Source organism: Colius striatus, chromosome 12 (genome assembly GCF_028858725.1).
Source record: "Colius striatus isolate bColStr4 chromosome 12, bColStr4.1.hap1, whole genome shotgun sequence".
NCBI classification, from domain to species: domain Eukaryota; kingdom Metazoa; phylum Chordata; class Aves; order Coliiformes; family Coliidae; genus Colius; species Colius striatus.
Genome location: NC_084770.1, coordinates 9,190,875 through 9,215,809, shown reverse-complemented (window position 1 = coordinate 9,215,809; position 24,935 = coordinate 9,190,875). Strand labels below are relative to the sequence as shown.

Genomic DNA, 24,935 nt, shown 5'->3' with positions numbered 1-24,935 from the left:
TGTGTGGTGTGGCATGGGTGCAGGTGCCACTCTGCAGCCTCCTCTCTGCAGCTCTCCAGCTCCACCTCCTGCCCCACTTCCATTGGCAGCGCTGAGACCCAGCCACAGCCTGACACTAGCTGCCGGGACATGGGGCTGCTGCGGGGTGTCCACAGGAGGCATGGGAGAGTGCTGCGGAGTGCCCAGCATGGGGCACCGGCTGCCTGGCTGCAGGTGAGCTCCAGCCCAGTGCTCTGCCGAGCCTGGCTTCAACCCTACACTGCCCTAGAAATGTGGGGACCCACGGGCACTGGCACAAAGTGCCAGCAGCTTTGCCCACTCGGGGGAGGCAGAAAAGGGGGTGCATCTCAGTGAGAGCACATGTGAGTGCCTGCACACGTGTGGGAGTGTGTGCACAAGAGTGCATAGGTGTGTGAGAGCATGGATGTGTGAGAGCATGGGTGTGCATGAGTGCATATGCATGTGTGAGCACCTGCACATGTATGAGTGTGTGCATGTGTGTGACTCCACATGTGTGTGCACGTGTGCAAGGCATGTACCCAGCAGGATGCAGTGAGCTGCGGGTCTGCTGAACCTTTCTTCCCTTGGGGTGTGGATTGGGGTGCAGGCTGCGATGTGGGTTGAGGTGTGGTTTGTGGTGCAAGTTGTGGTAGGAGTCCTGGTGTGGGTTGGGGTGTGGGTTAGGGTGCAGTGCTGCTGCACCATCTTGTGGTGGCAGGTACAGGCTCTCCTCAGAGCCAGCCTTCCCAGCCCTGCCCTCAGCTAGAGGGGAGCTGCAGTCCTTGCCTGGGGCTGTGCTGTGGGTCTCTGCCTGCCCCCAAAAGGCTGAGAGTGAAGGCTTCGTGTCACATTATCCCAGCCTGCCCTGGCAGTGGGCCGTGATCCCAGCCACGCTCTGGACTGCTGGCCCCATGCTCCCAGGAGGCAGGTGGGCAATGCTGCACCCCCAGACAGGGTCCTGCACAGCCACTCATCCATCTTTCCCACACAGGAGGCTGCCACCGTGCTGCAGCTATCTCCCAGGTGATGCTGGCTGCCTCCAAGCCTGGACCTGGGATGCTGTGGCCCCCCAAATCATGGCACAGCTGTCACACCACAGCCTGGGGAGGCTGGTGACACTCCTGTGAGCTCTGTTCCTTCATGCAGCCTGGCTCTGGCCACTCTGCAGCCTCTGGAGCAGCCTGGCACTGAGCAGGTACCTGAACACAGATGGCATTGGCAATGGAAAGAGGTAAGGCTGATGAAAATCCACAATCATCTGAGTGGTTTTGAATTGGCCAGGGAAGGTAAAATGAAGCCCAGCAAGCTCAACCTGAGCCTTAATGAGAGCAAGTGAAAAAAAGAAGAAATGTTTAAGTGCAGTTAGTGCAGTTATCCATTGGGAAGCAAGGTGTGCCTCGTCATTTTAAGCCTTTGCATCAAACAAGGTGTTTCTTTCCACAAGATGCCCTGTAACAGTTGGGAGCCCTGGGTGTCACTGTGGGAGATTCCTTGGCTTGTGCAAGGGTGGAAGGGGGGCAACAATGGCCAAGCGTAGAGCTGTGGGGCTGAGCACAGAGCCCATGTGTCAGTGTATCTGTCTGGCCACAGACCTTACCCTCTTACAAGCTTAAACAAATGGCTTCAGAACAGCACCTTCAGCTACACAAGCCAGTTCCTGAGGAAGGAAACAGCTGGATATTTTTAATAGGAAAAGCTTTAAACAGGAACTAACTGCTTTCTGTTGTGTCAGTGGGGGTGGTGCCTGTGAAGCTGGCAGGGTATGCCGGTGAAGATACGGGACTGCAGAGACCATTTGCTACAAAACAGGCTGTCCTGCAGATCTTCAGGTTTCTCTGGATGTGACAAGTCAAGTGGCATGAGCAGATAATGCCTGGGGAGCACGTGTCTGTGTCCTTTCCAAAGGGTTTCTGCAGTGGCCTCCCACCCCAGGGGCTCCTGGCCCTTATCTCCGCACGCAGAGCTGTGCCCTGACCTCACACCAGGCTGAGCCCGGCGCCTGGGCCCTGGATAAGGAGCCAGCCAGGTGAGGGGACCCTGCTCCGGGGGCCTCTCCTCACATGGCACGGCACGGCTCGGCTCGCTCCGGTGACTTTACTCCTTCGTGAACACTTAGCCAAGTAAGTGACACAAAATGGTGCTTTGGGCCCCAGGAGGGGTGGCTCTGGTGGGCTGGGACAAGCAAGGGACCACACTGAGATCCACTGCAGCCATGCAGGGTGAGGGAGGGTTTTAAAGGAGCTTTGTGGTTGAAAACTGGTAATTTTCATTCCCATCACTCAGTCCAGCTGGTCCCACCTGTGCATTTAACCCAGGGCAGGAAGAAGGCACTTGTGCACCCACAGCCCTGTCCCCTGCCCCTGAATCTCTCAGGGGAGAGGACAGGCAGGGAGTAGCAGCAGCCCCTGGTCTGGGGAGCCCCACGGGGCACCAGCATGTGCCTCACCTCCCATCAGTTTCCCTTAAAACCTGATGCCTTTCAGCTTCCTGCATTTGCAATATGTTTTTTAAAAACCCTGAAACTTCTCATAGCAAATTTACCCTCCCAGATTTTTTACTTTTGCATGGTCAGCTTTGATGGACACCCAAGAAGCAACTCACAGCCCTTTCTCCTGCTCCCACCCAGGGCTGTGATGGACACCCAAGAAGCAACCCACAGCCCTTTCTCCTGCTCCCACCCAGGGCTGTGATGGACACCCAAGAAGCAACCCACAGCCATTTCTCCTGCTCCCACACAGGGCTGTGAATCACAAGCTGGGAACTATGGTCCCAGTACACTGCTCAGGGCTGTTACACCCCAGGTAATGTGTTGGCTGTTGCCAAATGACTTGATGGAGGTGGTGGGCTTTAGGTGGCTGCTGGTGGGTGTGTGTGGGTGACTTCATTTCCTAACTGCATGTCAGAGCCCTAAATGGTAGGTGTTAAAGAGTTCATCTGTAGACTTTCCATAGCCTTTTAATGAGCCTTGCAGCTTGCTTGCTGCTCACAAGTTAACCATTTCTGTCTGATAGAGCTGCAAAATTGAGGCCAAAATACGACGCAATTAGCGAGAATCCTGAAAAGGATTCGCAGTGTTTTAAATGGCTCTCCTGAGCTGAAAGAAACATCAGTGAAACAGCCAGTCCATCCAGCACAGTGTGAAAATTCTGAGTAAACAGGTCTTGGCTGGCTCCTGCCCCCTTGCTGATCCCTCGTTAGCAAGCACAGGGCTGACTGCTTCCATTGTTGCATGAATGGGCTGGGCCCTGATGAGTACCCAGAGCTGCTGGAGCAGTGCTCGTGGGCAGCAGCACTTTGCCTCCTTCCCAGACAGACATCCAGCCTACAGCCCAAGTGTGGGAGGAGGGCCAGAGGACAGACTATCCACGCCTTGTCCCTCCTGGAGCATCTCCCAGTGCCACGCCATGTGCTGGCTCGTTCTCCCTCTCCATCTCTCAGTACCACCAGCAGTGAACTCTTGTATTGACTTGTGTTGACTTGTACAGTCTCTCTCATAAATGAGTTATGATATGTGAATAGAGGAGTCCTGAGAGCTGAACAGGAGCAGAGTACCACAGCTCATGAGCTGTGGACAGGGATTTTTTTGTTGTTCTTCATGATTTTCAAACCCTTTTTTTCAGGACAATGTACCAGTACTTCCTTTTCCTGTTCTTCCTTTCCTTCCATCCCCATCAATGCCAAGATCAAATCCTGGGTGAAGATCCATATGAAATGCCCAAAGACTACCAGGAGGTCTACAGAGGGACAAGAAATGATGTCAAAGAAATCCCCAAGATTGCAAAGCCCTTCATTTCTGAGATGATTTTTGTGCAAACCAGCATCACTGCTATAAGGAAAGGTGCCTTCAGTTACATGCCCAACCTGATCAAGATTTTGTTTATTGGCAACAAGATCAAGACAGTTGAACCCGGAGCCTTTGATAATTTGGACAAGCTGAGGGACTTGGACATCTCTGGTGCCTCGTTAGAAGAACTATCTGTGGGCACTTTCCAAAGCCTCCCAAGCTTGCAGAGGCTGGAGCTGAGAGATAGCCAGCTCAGGTACATCCCCAAAGGCCTGTTTGATGGGCTGGAAAATTTGGGAGAGCTCTCCCTGCACAGCAATGCAATCTCTTCTCTTCCAGAAGGCATTTTTGATTCTCTCATCAATCTGACTTTTTTGGACCTGGCTAGAAACAAGATCACAGCTCTTCCTGGGGATGCTTTTAGGAACCTTGCCCAGCTGCAGGTCCTCCGGCTGTACGAGAATGAGTTGCAGGACCTCCCAGAGGGGCTGCTGGACAGACAGCCGGGGCTGCTGGAGCTCAGCCTCCAGAGCAACAGGCTCAGGGCGCTGCCACCCATGCTCCTGAGGAGCCTGACTCACCTGGAGAAACTCCTCTTGGACAACAACCTCATCAGGGTTCTCCCACCTCAGGGCTTTTTTGGTTTAAACAAATTGAAGCTGCTGACTCTGGATTCAAACCTCATGAGGGAGCTCCCCTGCTGCCTTTTTGACACCATGCCACACCTGCGGGAGCTGGACCTGAGCAGGAACAATTTGGACACACTTCCAGATGGCCTCTTCGTCAACCTTACGTCTCTTGGTAAACTCACTTTGTCCCACAATCACCTAGCAGCACTGCCAAGAGGAGCCTTCACTGGGCTGAGCAAGCTCTTGGACCTCCAGCTGGACACAAATCACCTCTCTGCTCTGGATGATGAGGTCTTTGCTTCTCTCCCAAATCTGAAAACCCTCAACCTGCGAAAGAACCAATTGGAGAGTCTCCCCCAAGGGCTCCTTGACCCCTTGAAGAAGCTCAACTCAGTGTATCTGAGTGGGAACCCATGGAGATGTGACTGCAAGCTCTGCTACCTGCACAGCTGGATGCTGGACAACAGTGAGAAGGTCAAATTGTCCAACCAAGTATCATGCAAGAGTCCACCCCACCTGGCAGGACAAGCAGTGACATCACTGAGAGATGACCACCTAATTTGCGCAGCTACTCTGCCTGTTTCAGCCTCTTTTACCCCATCTCTGCAGTTCTACTCCATATCATCACAAGGCATGTCAACCTTGCTGTCACCTGGAGCTTTGCCCACTGCAGCACCAACCACACCATCATTGACAGCCCTTCCCATTATGGCACCACCAACCATGTTGTCCCCAGTGGCCACCTCTATCATGTCGCCAGCCTTGCCAACAGAGGCCTTCTTCACCACTCCATCAACAACCATGCCATCTAAGGCTTTTGTCACCACCCCTTCACCAGCTGTGCCGCCCAAGACTTCCATCACCACACCATCATCAGCTGTGTTGCTGAGGGTCTCCATCACTACCTTATCCTCAACCATGCTGTCCAAAACCTCTGTTATCACACCATCATCAGACATGCTGCCCAAGACTTCCTTCTCCACCCCATCATCAACCAGTGTGCCTGAGATCTCCGTCACCACACCATCAACCATGCTTCCCAAGACCTCCGCTACCACATCAGCAGCAGCTGTGCTGCCCAAGGCTTCCATCTCCACCCCATCATCAGCCATGCTGCCCAAGACCTCCATCACCACACCACCACCAACCATGCTGCTTAAGACCTTCATCTCCACCCCATCATCAGCCATGCTGCCCAAGACCTCCATCACCACACCACCACCAACCATGCTGCTTAAGACCTTCATCTCCACCCCATCATCAGCCATGCTGCCCAAGACCTCCATCACCACACCACCACCAACCATGCTGCCCAAGACCTCCGTTACCACATCATCATCAGCTGTGCTGCCCAAGACTTCCATCTCCGCCCCATCATCAGCCATGCTGCCCAAGACTTCCATCACCACTTCATCACCAGCTGTGCCATGTGAGGCCTTCAGCCTGCATCCGACTCCAGCCAGCATAAGCCGACAGCCTCCTGGGGCCACCAGCCCAAAGCCTGCCCTGTCCGCTCTAGCTTCTGCCACCACATTGGTGGCAACTGGCCACCTGGAAGCCAGCACCAGACAAGTGCTTCCTTCTCTTCTAGTGCCCACAAAGAGGCCAGACACCATGCCACATGAGACACGCAGCAGCTCTCGTGTCTCAGTGCCCACCACGGCACTCCGGCCGTTGCCCAGGACTGCTGCGCCGGGCAGGGTCCCGCTGTGCTCGCGCTGCCCGTCGCACCGTGGCGGGGAGCCGGACCGTGCCGGCGCCGGCGGCTCGCCCGAGCCTGGCACCCAGCCCGCTTCCCACCAGGCTCCCACCCCCGCGGGCACCGTCGTGCCCCCGGCCGCTCCCGGCTCCTCGCCGCCGGCCCATACGAGCCCCCGGGCCAGCTCTGCAGGCGCGCCCCCCGGCGGCCGCGGCTCCCGGCGGCTGTCCCCGCGGCCCGGCCCGCGGCACTGCCGGCTGGCGCTGTTGCTGGCGCTGCCCGCGCTGGCCCTGCAGGCCGGCTGCACGCTGCTCTGGGCCCTGCTCGCGCATCTCCTTCGCCAAGCTACGGGCCACCGGGGCCACCCTGGGCCTCCGGTCAGGCTGCTGAGTCTCCAAGCCCTGGCTGCCCCGGGGACCCCCGAGCTGCCCCGGGCACCGCTTTGAGCTTGGCCGGCCCGGCAGTGCCCGTCGGCCTCCCGTGCGGCCGGGAGCTGTGGCTGCTGCCGCGCCTCCCGCCCTGCCCTTGCTGGCAGCCTGCGCGCCCTGCCGCTGCCATTCTGCCGAGCGACACTAGATGGCATCCCGACACAGGCAGAGGCTACGGCTGCTCGCCCGGGGCCGCCGGCGGCGGAGAGGCCGAGCAGCGAGTGGCCCTGCGGGCACGGCACCGAAGTGCCGGAGACCTCGCACCCGGCCAGCTGGAGCCTTCGCTGCACTTCGGGCTCTGCCTGTTCTGGCTTGCAGGGGTTGGTCGGGGCTTCCGCCAGCATCTCCTCCCCATCCCTGGCAGAGTGCAAGCAGTCCTTGGGCAGGAGCAGCCCGAGGCTTCCTGCCCTGCACTCCTGCTTCTCCCTCCGGGCTGTACCGGTGCCCGTCTGTCCATCACAACGCTGACCTCTGCCCCTCTCTGTCTCCCTTTCTTCCTCATTGGTAGTAAAGCCTCTCCTGCATCTCTGCCATGCACTAAAGCACTGGCAGGAGGAGTGTTTGCATCCCTGGCCTGCTGTGGGGGATTCCTGGTACTTGCTGGAGCGTGGGGTTGCAGTCGGTGCTGACCATCACAGAGCAGCCTGGGAGCAGGGTTGCACGCCCTCCTGCAGGCAGCGGCACTGTGAGACAATACAAATGCTTTTCTTCCCCCTCTTCAGTCTCATGCCCCCAAACCCTCTTTTGTGATGCTGCCTGCCCAGTCCTCTCTGGAAGAGTAATGTTTGAGCATGACCAGCCACATGGTTCTCATACCATAACTTGACCTGATGCTGAGTCCCAGCTGCAGGCTTGGTGTGAACTCTGAGGAAGGCGCTAACTCTCCTCCTAACTGGAGAGTGGATTGCACCTTCACTTCTGCAGTCCTGGGCTGTCACCAGGGCCAGAAAAGTGCCAAACTTAAACCCAAAAGGCTGATTCTGTAGGTTTTCTGCCATCACAGAAACTGCTGAAACCTTCACTGGAAACCTTTAACCCAGGAGATTTTTGAGCTGATGAACACAGGTGCTATTGCTTGTTTTGGGTCCCTGGGTACCTTATTTTGCTCTAGGCTCAGAATTGACTTTGTCCTGTGCTAGGCAAACTGCTCCCAAATGTAATCACTCCGGTTGCCACAGGGTTGCAAGTGTCCATCTTCAAGTCCTCACTCCTGCCACCTGCTCTGTCCTGCCCTGCCTCTGGGTGCCTTTCCCCACCTGTGGGGTGTAGGGGCTGCCTGGCTTTGGGGGAGTCGCAGAGGGGGGAACCTCTGGAGGTGTGATGAGCAAAGAGCCATGGGGAAACAGCTCGGAAACCTCCTCTTCAGGGAGCCCCCAGAGCCCCAACTCCTCTGCCTAAAGCAAGGCCAAGAGAGGATGAAAGGGGCTTCCAGTTAGCATGTGTGTCTGTGGCTATGCTTTAGATACTTGGATATACGTCTTTGCTAAGAGTCTGTGCAGTGTTAGAGGCCTTTCAGCTGCTCCTTGAAGTCCTGCTGACGGCCGTGAAATACGTGAGGGGAGCGCGGGGCAGCACATCTGGGTGCGATGGAGCGAGCGGCTCAGGGCCGGGGCTGGCACGGCCAGCAATGGGATGCAGATGTGGGGGAGGGAGTGTTTTTCCTGGCTGTCCAGATGGACTCGACTTAATACTTGATTTAGAGGGTTTGAAAGTGGGGCCTGGCTGCCAGGGAACAGACCCCGTGCACTTCCCGGGGCAGCGAGGGGGGGTCTCCACTGGCTTTTCAGATATTTAATGGTCCAGCGCAGTCTAAACAGGGAAGTACTTCGGGGTGAGATTAGCACAACATAATCACATCTTAAAAGGTCTTCAGAGACACAAGGCACGTCCGCTCTCATATTAATTAACTGTTATTAATAAAGCTGAGGTCAGGTTAGAAGTGCTGGCTCTGGAGTGTGCTGATTCCCTCTTTGCAGGGGGGTGATGTACCTGAAAGCAGCACAAGGCCCCATAGCCTCCACCTGTACCCGGTCTGCTCCGGAAACCAAATGGCCAACATTCCTACAGCTGCCCTTAAAACTAATTTGCCCCATAATACCTAGAAAGGGCAACATCTTTCTAAGTGCCCAGAACACCTCAAAGTGCTGTAAAATAATAATAGCCATGGTGTTCTCAGCACAGGAATTTCCTGGTATGATTGATTTCTAATTGGCAGTGAAAATAGAGCCACCCATGTTCCCAGGGCCAGGCTGGTGCAGCTGGGTCACAGGCAGCAGTCAGCTCCCTCTGCTGCTGTGGGACCCATCCCTGGAGGCTTACAGCTTAGCTGGGAGGAATTAGCAGTCCCATTTGCCCCTGCTCACTGATGTCCCCCAGGAGTGAAGGGGCTGAGAGGCAGGGGAATGCAGGCTATCCTGGGGGTGATGTGCCTGGGTAGCCTTGAGGGAAGACATGCTTGTGTCTCCTGATTGCTGAGCAAGAGCAGAAAGAGAGCATGAGGGGATGGGGCAGAGAATGGGAGCTCTGCAATGGGGACACCAGTGGATAGGGATGCTGCTTTGGAGCTGCACTTGCTGCCATGCCCAGCAGAGGCCATCCTGCCAGGGGGAGGTGTGAGGCCAGGGCAGGCACTCAGGGAGAGCCCAGCCCCAGCACACCTGCCTGCTCTGCTGCGGGCAGCCCTGTGCAGGACAACCATTGCACTGGGTAGTGCTTGGTGATTTTTTCATCTGTGAATTTCTCTGGTTTCTCTGAATGCAGGTAAGATTTTAGGATCTGCAGGACTCTGTGGCAAGGAATGTCCCTGATTGCCCATGCAGAGAACGAGGCAGCAACCTGCTTTGCTGTCCACCTGCTTGCTGCCCCTTGCATAGCATGCCCCTGGTTCTTGCATTGGCTTAGAAAGAAAAATGTTGAGCATCTCTATGTGGCATCTCCAGGCTGCTTGTGACACTGTAAACCATTTCTTCCCAGTTGCTGTGACTGCCTGAGGCCCTCAGGTGACAACCAGCTAGAAGCAGAGACAGGACACTGTATGTGCATGTCCTCCAGTGACATTGGGACTAGGGGTCTCCAGCATGGCCTGGGAACTTCCCAGCCACTGCTGGCTCTCTTCCTGTCCTGTGCAGCTGAGATGTGGTTCTCACAGCCTTGTCACTCATGCTGCAGTACCAACCCATAACCTCTCTGCCTGTCAGTCCCCCGAGAGCCCCATACACTGTGGGTGTACTGGCCTGTCCCTGCCACCTGCCTCCAGTCCCCTCTGTGGGCAGGAAGAGGCGGCGTTGGCTTGGCACTGGGTCCCATAGGAGCAAGGAGGTGCTTGGCAGTGCTGTCTGGAGAGGTGGGACTGGCAACATGGGACTTTCAGGGTGAGGACCCTGGCAGAGGCAGCTGTTGGGATCAGTCTAAGGACCAGCTGGGCAGGCATGGCTGGCACACATCTATCCCCCAGTGCATCCAGCAGAGATGGCCATGGGCTAGCAGTTGTTTCTCCATGTTGCCCTGTGCCCTCTCAATGCTTGTGACTCTGAACACCAGCACTGCTTCTCTGTGTGTCTTCTAGATGGTCGGTCTCTTCTTCCCCATCCTTCACCTGCAGCATCCCTCCCCCACGGCACCCCATCCCACTGCATCAATGGCTCCTTGCTGAGAAGCCAAGTGAGACACACAGGGCAGGAGCTAAACCTGGATGTTCATTTGTCTGCTTTAGCCTTTGGCATCTCCCGGCTTTCCCACAAAAGGTCTGTGGGAGCCTGACCTCTCTCCCCCAGGGCAGCTGGGGCAGCCAGAGGATACCCAGGCATGGGGGACGGCTCAAGAGGGTGCAGGGCAGCACCCTCCGGCGTTCCCATCCTTGGTGTGACCGCTTCACGCCTTGTGCTGCCCACGCTTTTATCCGGGATTTGGGCAGGGCAGGAGAGCAAAGGCAAGGGGAACCCGCAGGCACATCCTCCCTCGGGCAGTGGGAGCGCCCGCGGGGCGGAAGTCGCCTGTTTGTTTAAGGTGCAAACAAGTGTTGTTAATCTGCTGCCTGTTTGTATTTCTTTAAAGCCCCCGAGTGCAAGGCGGGGGAGAGGAGATGGGGTCTCCCCTTTGTGCGGGGGCAGGGTCAGGCTATTGGAAGTGTTGGAAGTGGAGGTGAGAAAACACAGAGAGGCAGCTGGAACCTGCTTTGGGAGGGAAAGATTTTTTTCTGCTATTTATGATAATTAGTGGGAAACGTTCCTCAAGCGTTTCAGATGATTCTGTAATGAAGTTGGGCCCAATGTTCCCGCTTTGTTCCCTTGGAACCATTAAAAATCCCCCTTCTTTGGCTGCCTTAATGCAATGCTGAAAAGGCACAATGGCATAAAAGTGGCTCTGGGCAGGACGGCACGCCTCCTGCCCCGCCACATAGAGCCCCTCAGAGCCCAGATTTTCTGGGTTATAAACCTCAGCGCTCGCAATGTTTGTGTGAAGGCTCCCGTGATCCCTGCCCAGGGCTCCTTCCCATCCCTGATGCCGGGGGGTGCAGCAGCCAGCTTGCACCAGCAGCTCAGGGGGAAACACGGCCACCACACACCGGGCGAGAAAGGGCGGCACAGTGAGGGATACCACGCTCTGCTTTCACACAAAAGCTGCTTTTGGCCCATGGTCATGCCAGGGGTTTGCTGAGGTGGAATGCTGTGCTGGGAGGAGGATCGATGCCTCTGCAGGGGGGAATGGGGAGCCCGGCCTCAAGGACAGTGCTGATGAGTCAGGGCTGTTCCAAGCCACATCCTGCCCTCCTGCTAGGGCCAGGCAGTGCCCCAGACACCAGCGTGGAGCAGAGTGTGTGAAATCCAGCCATGACCCTCTGGGTGGGTCACTGTCAGGCTGCAAGAGCTGGCTCATTCTCCTCTGGCTTGTAGAAGTGGAAGGCTTCTCCGGCTTAAGTGATGAAAAGAGAATCTGCCTGCCTGATCTCAGAGCTAGTTCCCCAAGGATGATGTGTAAAGCTAAAGTTGTGATAAAGAGGGAAAATAGCAGGAGCTTTTAGCATACTGGTTGGGGCTGAACGTGATGGTTTCCAGTGTCCCCATTACTTGGCTAGGCACCCCATGGGCACCCATCTCAGGCACCCACATGGACTGGTGGTGATGGGAAGGCAGGAGGTGCTGGACCTGCTGGCCAGGCACCTTCCTCTCAACCACCACCAGCACTATTTAGACAGCAAGAGCTAGTTGGGATCATCATGTCACCCTTAATGCACACCTGCTGCCCCATGGCTGGAGCTGATGTGCCCCACCAAGACATTAAATCATCAAGTTGAGCGGGAGAGGTTAAGGGCTGGGAGCACAGCTGTCTGGGAGCTGCCCCATCTTTCTGGCTGCAATCAAACAATCATCTTGGTCTCCTTACTCCATTCAATGGGGGAAGATTTGCAGACAAATTCCTGCCAGCGGGATGTTGGAGCTCTCCTGGGTAGTGGGATAAAGATACCTGTCAGCTCTGGGTGGCTTGGCCACCAGCTCACACTGGGATCCTGGTGCTGGCTGTGGGGCTGGTGGCTCTGGGCAGTGTGGGAAGGGGTGGGAGGGCTCTCAGCAGGAGCCGGGGACTTGCCTTTTCCCTGATACAACGTGTGGCTCGCAGTGTGGGGTGACATGACAGCTCAGCTGTGAATGGGCTGGAGCCCTTACCTCTGGGTTCTGTTACAGCATGTCCTGAAACAGTGCTTGAATTGTGATGCATTTGCCCCGTGTCTGTCTCAGCAATCTTTTTTGGGGGAAAAATCTCTAGTAAATTTTCTATGGGAGCTGGGATAGAGGTATTTGGATACCTGCAGGCACTGGAATGGAGTATTTGACTGGTGGAAGTCTGCAGGCAAAGGTCCTTGGCAAAGTGTAGTGGGTTTGGTTTCAGGGGTGGGGACACGAGTGCGGTGTGCTGCCTGCATCATGCTTTAAGCCTCCACACTAAGACAAATTGCTGTCTTTGGAAAGCTCACCATGGGAAACCAGATGTCCTGATGTGTGAAGGTGGTGATATCGAGCCCTGCAGCCCATGGCAAGCCCGTGCCCTGCCGAGCAGCACACAGTGGCTCCGGCCAAGACGCAGCTCCAGTACCGCCGGCACACCTCCGTCCCTTCTCTCTTCTTCTCCCCCTGCACCAAGTCTGGTGATTACTTTCCAACAAATTATTTCCACGAGCTCTTGGCAGCAGCCGGAGACAAAGGCTCAGGTACGGAGCGGCGGCGTGCTCCTGACCTTTCCCACCGCCGCACCAACGGAGCTGGCAGCACGAGGCGGGCGCACAAAGGCCCGGCGCCGCGCCAGCCGCAGCGCTGACCCCGCAGCCTCACGGCTACCTGCTGCTCCGCCACAATGGCCCCGGCCCCGGCCGGCCTGCCGGCGCGATGAAAAAGGGCCCGAGATAATAATGAGCCTGACTACCACTGCTCTCTTCAGAGAACCAAGTCAACTCCTTGGGAAGAAAGAGGAAAGGAGAAAAAAAAAGAAGGGAAAAAAAAAAGAGAAAGAACCCCCCTCTTGGATAATAAAGAAGTAACAAATGAAGACTGAAAGCCTATAGAAGGCGTCTTAACCCAGCGAAGAAAAAAAATGTCAACATCTGTGGAGCTGTCTGCAAAAACAGACCAAACCCCTAATGAATACCCTCTAGAAAAGGCATTCACTGAAGGAAAGGCAAAAGGCTACATTTTTCTATGGAGGTATAAAGATTTTGATGAATCTGCCCTTTCCCTTTCCAGTGCAGTTGAACCAAGCGCTAATGTTCATCTTCAGCTGTATTAAAGGGTACAGAGGGGGGCAGAGGGGGGAAGAGTCTTGATCTGAAAGCTTATGAGGAGGGTGGATTTAGGCAGCCTGGATAGATGTCTGAGCACTAAAGCAAGGAAGAAAAGCAACAGGCATTAGAGAAAATACTGTTTAACAAGAGTTTCTTTAGTCAGCCCATTTGAGCAGAGACTGGAGCGCCATAAACGTAATCCTCTTAGTGCTGACTTAAACGTGTTTGTACAAAACAGGGAAATATAATATGAATGTAATAGTCACGTTTGCTAAAATGCTTAATAAAAAGACAAAAGTCCTTTATTTTGATCTTCAGCTCCAGTGCAGGCTTGGGGCACAGCAGATGTTTTCTCAGAAGTCTGCATGGAAAAAAAAAAGCCCCAAACCAAAACAGAAGGAACTTCAGGCTCTGGCTGTGTCCCATCCGGCTGTGCCGCATGGCAGGCACCGTGGCATCTCCCCCAGCCCCGTGGGCAGCCAAGGCAGCCCTGGCCCAGGGCAGGGCCAGAAACTGTGGGTTTGAACCTAGAAAAAAGTTAGCAAACAAGGCCTGTTTCAGGTGGGAAGGTACAGGTGATTTTGTTTACTGTCCCCGGGGGCTTTGCTGGGGGAAACGGTGTTAAGGAGCAGTCCCCAGCTGGAAAGAGGCAGCTCCAGCAGCTCCTCCAGAGCCAAGCAGAGTGTAATTCCCAGGTTGTCAGATTCAGGGACGGACCAGAACAGTCCTCCCTGAGTGCTTCCTACCTTGTGCCATGGAAACAGGAAAACTGATGGGTATTGCTGGTGTAATGGTCCTCCTGACATCTGTGCTGATCACAGATGAATTTTAGAGACAAGAGTGAAATGTTGCAGGTTTTTTCATTGCTCTTTTTTTCTCTATTTTTTTTCTTTTGTTTCTATAGAATAATCATGGAAAATGTGAAATTGAAATGGCACTGCTTGGTTTTGACGTCGCCTTCTAAACTCTCAATTAGCGTTGATGCTGTGCAGCTGTACTGGCTAATGTTAAATATATTAGATGTTTGTCTTGGGAAGTCTTGGTACTTCACTCTGTGAAACACCAGCATTACAGGCAGAAGATACAGTGATAAAATCAGGTCGCTTTTCCAGATCGATTAGTCAAACATTGTTATTCCACAGTGAATTTCAGACCTTTCTTCTGACCTGAGACAAAGAGCAGTGCCACAGTACCGGGCAGCTCACTTAGTGGGGCAGAGGAGGGTATCTCCATAAGTTCCCTGGGCCAGCATGACCTTGGGAGCCTTGGCTCTCACATGGTGCAGGGGAGCTAGTGGTAGGACTTAAATGATGTCTTTTCCTCTTGGTTTTTTAGAGAGATATTATCTTGCTCCAAGAAGCTGTGGTTTCTCCTGGGCCATTTGGGGTAGGTGCCAGCAGTTGGTGCTTGGTGAACCATGGAACTCAAGCCAAAGCTTGGGTGGAAGCCAGGGTCTATGCTGCAGGTTTGGGTGTCTTGTCCTGCCAGGGGGGGCCCTACGAGACATAGGGGTGGCATGGGGACAGGGCTGCTTGCTTCCTGCTGTGGCAGTCAGTGCAACCTAGGTAAAACTTGTTTCCTGAAGAAAATTTCCACTCTAATAGGAAAGAAATGCCCCGGTGGTTTTGGAAGCACATCAGATGCTTTCTGGTGTGGCCCACAATGTGCACAGCGAACGCAAAGCATTTGCTGTAGAGTGCAGAGATTTTCCACAATAACAACAGATTTTCTTTTTAAAAAAATCATCTGGTCTCACAATTAAGAAGCAAGAAAAAAAAGCTTTGAAAGCAGATATTTTCTGCCTGCCAGAGGCCTGTGCTCAGGCACTGCAGCAACAGGCAGGGATGGAGCAGCCCCTCCAGCCACAGAGGAATGAAGGGCAGCTGGTACCCACACCTGGCTCCTGTCAGTGGATAGGTGCAATCATTGATGCCATGTGGCTCAAGATCTCTGGCATCACTCAGCTCCTCTCTCGTTCAGCACAGGGCAGGGAAGATGATAAGTCCTATGTTTCCCACCAGGCACCTGCTCAGGAAGATCTGCCAGGGTCACTGAGGCAGGTGACAGCTCTGGGGAGAAATCGGAGGGGAATCGGCTCAGGGAAAGGTGAGTGCAACGGGCTGAAAGGCACAGCAACCCTGGGGGTAGCGGCACCTCTTTGGTGCCTCCTCCTGCCTTCTCCCAGGCCTGCTTTTTTTCTCTCTCTGTTATCCCAAGGGTGACAGCAAAGCCTCCAAGCCCCGTGTTTCCTCCTCCCGGCACACCTGGTTCCCCAGCCTCGTGTGCGAAAGGCACATTTCCTCACCAGCAATGTCGTTACTGTAACGGGAACAACGCAGTTTACAACCCAATAAACCCCATGTCCTTCTGTGCAGGCTCCTCTTACGTGATGCTAATGCTTACAAGATGTGCAACGCTGCGGGCCAGCCCCGCTAACCGATGCCCCAGCAAATGGCTCGTGTTTTACATTGCTCTGCGGCCACAGCCTGCGCTAATTGCTCGCAGGGATGAGCCTCCTGCTGTCGGCAGCTCCGGAGGCTCGCTCCCGGCTGCGATGCGTACCCCCGGCGCAGCCCGCCCCGTGCCCGTCGTGCCCAGCTCGGGGCTGTTCGCAGCCCGGCCCGTGCCCGTCGTGCCAAGCTCGGGGCTGTTCGCAGCCCGCCCCGTGCCCGTCGTGCCCAGCTCGGGGCTGTTCGCAGCCCGGCCCGTGCCCGTCGTGCCCAGCTCGGGGCTGTTCGCAGCCCGGCCCGTGCCCGTCGTGCCAAGCTCGGGGCTGTTCGCAGCCCGGCCCGTGCCCGTCGTGCCCAGCTCGGGGCTGTTCGCAGCCCGGCCCGTGCCCGTCGTGCCCAGCTCGGGGCTGTTCGCAGCCCGCTGCCGGCCGCGGCTCGGCGGGATGCCCGGCGCGCCGGGGGAAGCACGACATTGTCTCGCAGCCGCGTTGCTATCACACGCTGCCGCTAACGTGATTTACATCCCATATTCGACCTCTGGCGACTTCAAAGCTCGGGCGAAAGGGGGATTAAGCGGAGGGGCTGGGGCCAGGGGAGCCAGGGGGGGCCCGGCTCACCTTTGAGCTCCCGTCATCTCCTCCCCACCGGACCCGGGATAATCATCTCCCTTTGTGCTGCCGAGGAAAGCCGAGGTGCAAACACAGGGACCTTGTCAATATTGGTTTTTGAGAAGACTTTTTTCTATTCTCCCATGTCTGGAGTTTTTGTACCCAAATCTCCCTGGGGCTGCCTAGTCTTCCCTTGGGAAATCGGGATCCCGGGGGTCTCTGCTAACACCAGCCATTGATTGAAATTTCATACCCACCTGTTTGCACACAAGATTTAATTTGGTTGATTCTTCATGCCCTTTTCCTGCTTAATCGTCAACCTATTGACCTTAATATTAAAAGGGGCTGAGGGTGAGGGAGAAAGAGACTACATTTCTGCAGGGAACAAAAGCTTCTCGAGAATAAAGTAGGCACAGCCAGCCCTGAGCTAATGAGTCCCTGCTGCACACAGGAGCAGAAAACCCCGTGTGCTGCCCTTGGCTGGTGCAGCTCTCCTGTTCATGTCTCACTGCCTGTCCCTTTCCTTGCCGCCCTTGACAGGACCCACAAGTTTAAGGCCAGAAGGGATGGGAGACCACCCAGGCTGAGCCTGGGCACCTACCAGCCTGCTTGTGATTTGCTTTTTCCCCTGCACTTGTGCAGGGTGAATGTGCCTCACTTAAATGCCTCCTGCTTGATGGAAGATGTCAGGATGCAGGAAACTGCTCCAGCAGTGCAGCAGCAGGCAGGGGTGAGGAACATCTCACATATGGCAAATGTCAGTCCATGCCACACCAGAGCTGCAGCCTGTGGGAAATGGCTCTCGGCTGATGAACTCGATTGTGGTCCAGGTGGCTCAGGCCAGGGACTGGCAGTCCACAGGAGCAGCACCGGGGCACACATCTGTGCCTGGGAAGCTGCCCTGCTCTCTGGGGTCTGGCTGCTCTTATGCTTGTTCTGCCCCTGAGCACAGGCAGGGAAAGGCTCTTGGTGTCCACCGAGTTTGGAGAGGAGAAATACAGCTCTTAATCATCCCTGTGGAAGGGAAGGTGGGACTGACCATCCCTGCTGTTTGTCTGGCAGGATGCACAGTATTGCATGGGGCAGGGCCTTGTGCCAATTTGCCTTCGGCGCCCACAGCGTGTAGGGCTGTGCTGGGACATGGGGGCTGCAGGAAGGGCCAGGTGTGTGAGTAGAGTCAGGGCACAGTCCCCATGGCCTTGCCTCTGGGATGTGTGCAACCCCGGTATGGGCATGTGGGCTGCTTCTTGCCCAGGGGCAAGGCCCCCAGCAGCAGCCTTGGCTATGAGGGTACTGGCCAGCCCAGATCCTTGGGGAGCTCAGACTGCCTTGCCTGCATCACCCTGTTTCACAGGGTAGAGTTTTCAGCGGTTTCTGCACTTGCAGATGTACTCTGCCTGCTGGAAAACAAGCCAAAACAAAAAAGACCTCTATTTTTTGCCCTGCTCTGCTTCAGCTGAGGTGAAACCCAAGCCGTGTGGGAGCCTGGGAGTGCATGTGGCTGTGCTCACACGTGAGCCGCTGTGTCCCGCGCCCCAGCCGGGCCGTGCCGGGGGTGCGGGGCCATGTGCGCCCTTCCCCAGGGGGGCTGTTTGGGTCTGCAGAGTGCGGTCGTGTTTATTTAATATCTGACGTCCCTTCTGTCTTCAGCGCTGACATTAATTGCCAGACAATGAGCAATGGAGCCCAGATGTTCCCCGGCGGTGGCCTCCCTTCCTGAGCCAGTGCGATGCGGGCGATAAAACAAATCCAAGGGGGAGTCATGTTTGGGCCGCTGTTGCTGCAGAGCTGTTAGCAGGAGAACGGGGAGGGCTCATGGGTCAGTCATCCCAGCTGGGGCTGCCCACGCTTGGCAGCTCCTGCCCCAGTCCCTCTGCACTGGCAGTGGGGGCGTCAGGGAGCAGGGGCCAGGCAAAGTGACAGAGTTGAAACCCACAGGCTGCGCTCCAGGACCTCCTTAAGCACCTCCTTGCCCAGACTGGGGCAAAAGGCTTTGGCAGGCTGTGCCCAGCTGCTGCACTACTGGCATGCTCGCTTGCCAACTAGAGATTAACACCACAGCCTGTCATTTCAGAAATACCCTTTCTCGCAACACCAGAGGTTGTTTTACAGCAGACACGGCCTTATCGGGGAGCTGCGGTGCCGCCGGGGCCTCCAAGCATCCAGACGAGCACCTGTGCCACGACTCTGCAGCTGCATGGGGGCTCTGAGTGCCCAGGGTTTTCCTTTAGAGGTAAGGTGGGATTAGAGCAATACTCTTGAGGGGTTTGCGGGGGCTGAAGCAGCCCAGCTGGGCAGAGGAAGGCAGCGGCCTGTCTCTGTCCTCCGCTGCCGGTAGGACACAGCACACAAGAAGATGCTCAGGTGGCTTGTGGGGAGGGAGCTCAATTTCTCGCTTTGTATGCACCCACAGCTAATCATTAGCCTTTATTCTTTAACTGTGACTGAATTATTAGAACAAATGGCACTGGAGAGTAATGCATGGGATGGTGTTATTTTTAGAAACGATGTCTGTGGCATCACTTCCTAACGGGACGCGCGTGACAGGGAGTGTAAGCAGCAAAGCGGCCTGACCAGCACATAACCCCTCGCACGGTTTCCATACTGCCTTTTTAAACAGGAAGGGAACATGATACAAACGCTATGCGAATTATGATCTGAAAACTTTTCCTGGCAGGTTGTCACATGAGTTGTTAGTGTCATTCTTTGACATACACACTCAAAGCCTTTCTGTACCACTCATTTAACCCTCTCACCGCCTGTGAGGGCTGCCAGGCAGAGCTTTTCATCCCCTCCTCTTGGGTCATCTCTTTTCTCAGGTATCCCCAAGATGTGATTTTACACCAGCACCTGAACCAAGGCTTCCCAGATGTCGAGTTTTCAGTTCAGCTTGAGAGGTTGGTGATGGGGGCACGCAGGGAGACATGATGCCCACCACAGCTGCTCCCTCCTGGCCAAATAACCACTCCCATGTACCACCTCCTCTGCCTCCTCTGCACTGGGGCATCCTCACCCCCAGAAGCATCCTTGGCTGAGGTGGGGAGCGCACGGGGGGCCTGCTGGACACATTGGGGCCATGCATGTGGGTGGGGGTCCGGGCCCATGCGTGTGCTCATCTCCTTCTGTGTTGCCTTGGCTGTGGCTTCGCACAGAGCCCAGCTGCGCTCTGGCCGGGGAACATCCGCTGTGGAAACCTGGGAGGAGCTGACAATCCCCAAAGATTGGCTGCACACCCAGCCAAGCAAGAGCTGCTGGCTCCCGGCCTAATTCGTTGCAAATGTGCTTCCATGTGGTTCCAATCTGGAGTCCCTGCTCCCCCCCGTGCTGCCCGCTGGGGCTCTGCAGGGGCCAAGAGCAGCCTCGGTGCTGGCCTGGGCACACGGCAGCCACCCTGCTCCCTGACCCTGACACATGTCCCCTGGACAGTCCTCTCCTGAAGGGCACAGGGAACCTCCACCCCCTGCCAAGGGTTGAGACACAAATTCCTGCTGGGGACACAATGCCCAGAAAGTTCCCCTCTGGCCCATGCCCCGTGGTGGGGCTAATATCACTCCTTTGGCACTTAGCCCAGCCCTGGGCATCATCTCTGCATCGTGGTTTGATTTGCACCTGCCACTGGGTGATTTGTGGGGTTGGCAGTGGTAGCCAGGTGGGCCCAATATCCTTATTTAGGCTTCTCTTCACCCTCCCCAGATGCCGCCTGGGGCTGCAGCCACCTCCTCCCCATCCTCGGGCACAGGTGGGCTCCTGGGCCACGGCACCTCCTCTGCACTCCTTGCCAGCTCCTTCTGGGCTGGTAACGTTTAGGGCAGGAGAAGCTGGGCCCTGCTCACTGTGCTCCATGCACAGAGGCCCTGCCAGGCTGCCAGTGGGGCTGTGGGGCACCATGCTGCCCCTGCCCCTTCCTGCCTGTGAGGCTCTGCTGAGCTGTGTCACTTGGCCCCAGGCAGTGCTGTGACACCTCCCAGCACGCTGGTTCCTGCAGAGATGTTCCCAGGGCTCCTGAACTCACCTCTCCCTGTGTTTCCTTGCTGGACTTGAGGCATTTCCCCCAGAGGCAGGGTGGCTCAGCACACCCAGGGCCAGCACCGTGGGGATGCAGAACCAGAGAGCTTCCTGCCTATACCCTGGGGCACAGTCTCACCTCCAGCACCTCCAGGTGGGTCTTCCTCTTGTCCTACATGTGTTCCTGGGTTTAATGTCTCAAACTAGTGCAAACTTCATTTCAGAACTTCCACCTGAGGGTCTTTCCCCATCATTTGGGGTCTTTGCCTATGTCCTGCAATGCTCTTTGGGTGCAACCATGCAACTTTAAGCTCACTTTAAAATGAGCCCAGACCCAAACCTCCTCTTTCCCCCCCTGATGTGTTTGGAAGGAGATTGCATCAAGGCTTCAAAAAACACAATTAAAAATTGCCCTGTTAAGCAAAGTTGCAGTCCCTCTCCTCTCCGTGAAAAATGCCTGGCACAAGGTTAACCCTCAGAGCATTGAAATAAAATGGCATAAAATGAGTTCAGTTCTCCTCAGGTTTCAGAAGCAGGGTGAGCCATGTGGGGGAGTGAGCCAGGCCAGGGCCAGCACCTGCAATAACATCTTTGGTGTCACTGCAGGAGTGGAAAAGGAAATGAGCAGTCAAGGAGCGGGGAGCAGCACTGTGGTGGCTGGGTGGGCTGGGCTGCCACTGCTGCCCTGTCATCCCTGGCAAAATGCAGACCCCTCCATGGGCAGTAGTGCTGTGCTGAGGGTACCCTGGGGGGCTGTGCTGTGGCTGTGGGCAGTGTGGCCCCCGCAGCAGTCTGCAGGGCTCACAGCACTGGGAAGAGTGACCAGGATCTGTGGCCACTGTGGTGGAGATGGGGAGATGTGGTCCCTCCATCACCTTTGTCTCCAGCCATGGAGGTGGGTCCAGGTGCCAAGAAGCAGGAAATCTCCTGGGCAAGTGCTTTTGGATCCTGGGGAATAAGTGACTCAGCTGAAATGCAGCAGCAGCGATGGCTGGGGAGGCTGTGGGAGGATGTACCCATGCACATCAGCCTGCAAAGGGCTTTGCCACACGCCACCACTGCAGGTAGATGCTGGGATGAGCTTGGCCAGATCCTACAGAGCACGGGCTGCGCAGGAAGCCCCGGCCCAATGAGTCTGGACTCTCTCCCACCATAAAAAGCCAAACTAACCCCTTTTGGGGGCTCAGGGCTGCTGTCAGCCTTGCAGGAGCAGTGCTGGGTCTGCGGTGGGGTGCTGGGGATGCCTGGAGGCCCTGGGAGGTGTGCAGCCCTGGCTGTGCTGCAGCACTGTTGCCCCGGTGCAGCCAGCCGTTGAGCTTGGCCTTTTAAGATCAGAAAGGCTTTTTGAACTGACGTTAGCTCTGGTACATGGAGGGGAGTGTAAAGCAGGGTAATTAAACTGTAAGAGTGAGGCTAGGTTTGCCTTTAACGGCTTGCAGCTGCAAATATTTTTCTGTCTTCTCAAGCCCACTTGTAAGCTGTCTGGCTGTATTTCTCATCCTGGCCAATTAGATTCCCATGTGTGTTGCAGGAGTGAAAATATAGAAAGTGAATAATCCTCCAATTCTGCTCCTTGTTGCAGAGGCCTTTGAACCTCTGGCTGCCACGGCTCCTTTCCACCCCAGCCCTATTGCTGCCCTGGCCAGCCCTCTCCACACCAGCCCTGGCTCCCGTCTTTGCAACTGAGCTTCACCTCTAGCAAATCTGCCTGGGCATCACTACCATTCATCTTCAAGCTTTTCTGATCAAAGCTGGGGGCTTTCCCTGCACCTCCCCCCACCTTTTTGCCAAGTTTTACAGCTATTTTCCCTTTTGGATTCTGGTTTTCTGCCAAAAGTTCCACTCTAAAATCAAAAGGGGCAGCCCATTAATACAAGGCAGCTGTAACAAGTACACTATTGTGTTGTCTCTTCCAAGGTACCCGGGATTTTTAATAAACTGTGGGGTGTAGGGAGCTGGTTGCCTCCAAGAAAGAGGAGGCAAAGCTGGGGAAGAGGGAACTGGCAGAAACCACAGCACCATAAAACACAGCCCGGCAGCACGGGGCCCTCGGCACGCTCGGCGCTGCGTGGTGCTGGGAGCGGTGCAGGAGGCACTCGGCAGCCTCCCGGCTCCCTTCCAGCTCCCAGATCAGGTATCGGTCGGGAAACGCTGCTCACTTTGATCCCTGTGGGATGACGAGGCTCTTTGCCAGGACCCACACCGTGAACACGGGCTGCCCGCCCTGGCTGCCTTGCCCCGGGCTGCCCATGGCTGGGGCAGCTCGCTCCAGGGCCTGGAGCTGCACTTCCCAGGGGAAAGCAGGGAGCCAGGTAGGGTGGGGTGCACATAGTGGGCTGCAAAGGGCTCCCTGTGCTCCTCGAATGTGTGAGACATACAGAGTGAGCAGCCACAGTGCTTTCACTGCCCCCAGCCACCCAAGTGTAGAGAGGAGCTCAGCCCCTTCAGGGCCCCCATGCCCAGGTGTTGGGGCTGGCTCGTCCCTGCGCTCTCCTGCTCCCCGTGCTGGAATCCTCCCACCCTCGCTCTGCCTTTGCCTTGGCTGCTGGGCTGCAACCTGTCAGCACGGCTTGCCTGGGAAATGCCAGGGGCATGGCAGGGCTTGGCAGATGCAGCTGACCCAGCAGTGTCCGTGGCCATGCAATTTCCCAGCCCTCTCCCAGCCATGTGCTCCTCTGCCCAGCCTGAGACATGGCCTGCTGGCTCTGCATGAGGAGATGGTGGGACAGGCTGCTGGGATCAAGGGCACCTGTGCACCAGTTGGGATGCTGTTAGGGAGCTCCAACAAGTGCACTAGGCTGTAAACCTGAAACAGCCACAGTTGTCAAGATCCCAGCCCCAGTTCCCAGTTGGGTTTGGTTCCCTCTGGGAAATGTCAGTGTTATTCCTGATTCAGGCTCAGTCTGTGTGAAGAAGGTCTCTGTGACCTTCTCTATCTCATTTCACAGAAGCCAGGGGACATCAGCCAGGACATAGCCAGGCTGTGTGTGAGTTGCCTTTCCTGACCAGTGGTGCCCCTTGAGACCCCCATCACTGAGGCCTGAGCCAGTGGAGCCAGATGAGCAGAGCAAACCCCAGCCAGAGCTGTCCACTAGCCAATTTGGTTGATTAGCCCTTGCTGTAAATGCCCACAGCTCCTGCCCTCTGCTCCCATGCGGCAGGGCGAGCTGAGGGCAGGGAGGCAGCTTCCCGCGCTGGGTTTTGGGAGCAGCGGGGTGGAGCAGGCAACCCCACTTGCCATTGCGAGTCAAGGTGAGGACGGGCTGGGAGCAGATGGGACCTGCTCTCCTGGTGAAAGAGCGTTTCTGCTATTTATGCTAAGCGGTGGGAATGCTTCTCAAGCATTTCGGATGGCTCTGTAATGAGGCCGGCCTAAATATGCCAGCATTGTTTGTGCCGGACAATTAAAAACTCCCCCTTGCCACATTAACGGTGTCTCTGGTGGCGGAAGGGCCCGGGAAGGCGCGGGCGAGGGCAGCCCACAAAGCCCGCCTTTTGTTTCCTGCTCCTTTGAACCCTCTCAAAGCCCCCGTTTCAAGGGGTGGCTTTTGTTTTCTTTTCAGCGGGCCTGAACCCAGAGCCGCCTGTTGTTTAGCAACACAGAAATGTGACCTTAATTGACTCTGCTCTCGGGTGCACTGTGTAAATCACTTCTGGCACTCAGGAGGAGTGCGTGACGTGACTCCCCCTCCCCGGCCCCGGAGCATCCTCCCCTCTGTCTGCTCCCGGTCCTCGGTGGAGGGGGACCCCAGCTCTGCACACCCCCTCGTCCCAGGCTGGTGAGGGAGTGGGATGGGAAGTGGCACTGGGAATACTCCTATTTCCTGTCCTCCCATTTCCATCGGGGAGCAGGGAAAACTGTTTCCCCCTGCTCTTCAAAGTCCTTCTGCAGGCGGTGCCTCCTGCTCGTGTGTAGAGTCCAGCTGGGCTGGCAAGCCTCGCTACCTGCCTTCCCCGGGACTCACCGGGTTAAAGCTTGTTGCGAGATAAATTAAATAATGATGATGAAAATGATGAAGTGATGAAAAGGTAACAACTCCTCCTGCGAACGCCTGACACGCACTTAGCCAGACGACTTACTTGTAGGATACCAGGGGGCTGATACATTAACAGATATAATTTGCGGTCTCCCGAGGAGAGGTTAAGGGCTGGGAGCACGGCTCCCCGGGAGCTGCCCCATCTCTCCACCTCGCCTGCCCTGGCCTTAATCAAGCGATCATCTCAGCCTGCGCCTCGCAAGCCCCCTCGCTCCTTTCAATGGGGAGAAATTTGCAGACAAATTCCTGCCAGCGGGACGCTGGAGCTCTCCTGCGCGGCGGGATAAAGATACCTGTCACCTCCGCGCGGCCCCGCCGCCGCTCACGCTGCGAGCTCCGTTCAAGGAGCACCATGCTGATACCCTTATTTGATTACGCCTCTTCATGCCTTCCCCTGTGCGGGAAGGGCTATTGAGCAGCAGCACCGCGGCGCTCCCAGCACGGGCCGGCCCCGCTGCTGCCCTTTTGTTAGCCCCGCTGGCAGCACGCTGGGCAGCACGGCTGCAGGGGCACTCCGCGCCAC

The 24,935-nt window shown here is 56.1% G+C and overlaps 1 protein-coding gene across 10 annotated transcripts; it reads left to right on the top strand.

Annotated features, from left to right (window-relative positions):
* The first annotated feature begins 2 nt into the window (after positions 1-2).
* Positions 3-15,680, top strand: LOC104556848 (platelet glycoprotein Ib alpha chain-like). Of its 10 annotated transcripts, XR_009819563.1 has the most exons (7): positions 3-213; positions 992-1,231; positions 1,733-2,120; positions 2,627-2,801; positions 3,621-13,235; positions 14,648-14,698; positions 15,334-15,680. XR_009819563.1 is itself a non-coding variant. In XM_062006191.1 (5 exons), exons 4-5 carry the CDS (start codon positions 2,764-2,766, stop codon positions 6,556-6,558), a joined length of 2,976 nt encoding a protein of 991 aa, XP_061862175.1. In that variant the 5' UTR covers positions 3-213; positions 992-1,231; positions 1,822-2,120; positions 2,627-2,763; the 3' UTR covers positions 6,559-13,617. The 10 variants fall into 10 exon arrangements, 6 of the variants coding, with proteins under 6 accessions (XP_061862175.1, XP_061862177.1, XP_061862172.1 ...); XR_009819564.1 differs by lacking the exon at positions 14,648-14,698; XR_009819561.1 differs by having other exon boundaries at positions 14,648-15,680.
* The last annotated feature ends 9,255 nt before the right edge of the window (positions 15,681-24,935 follow it).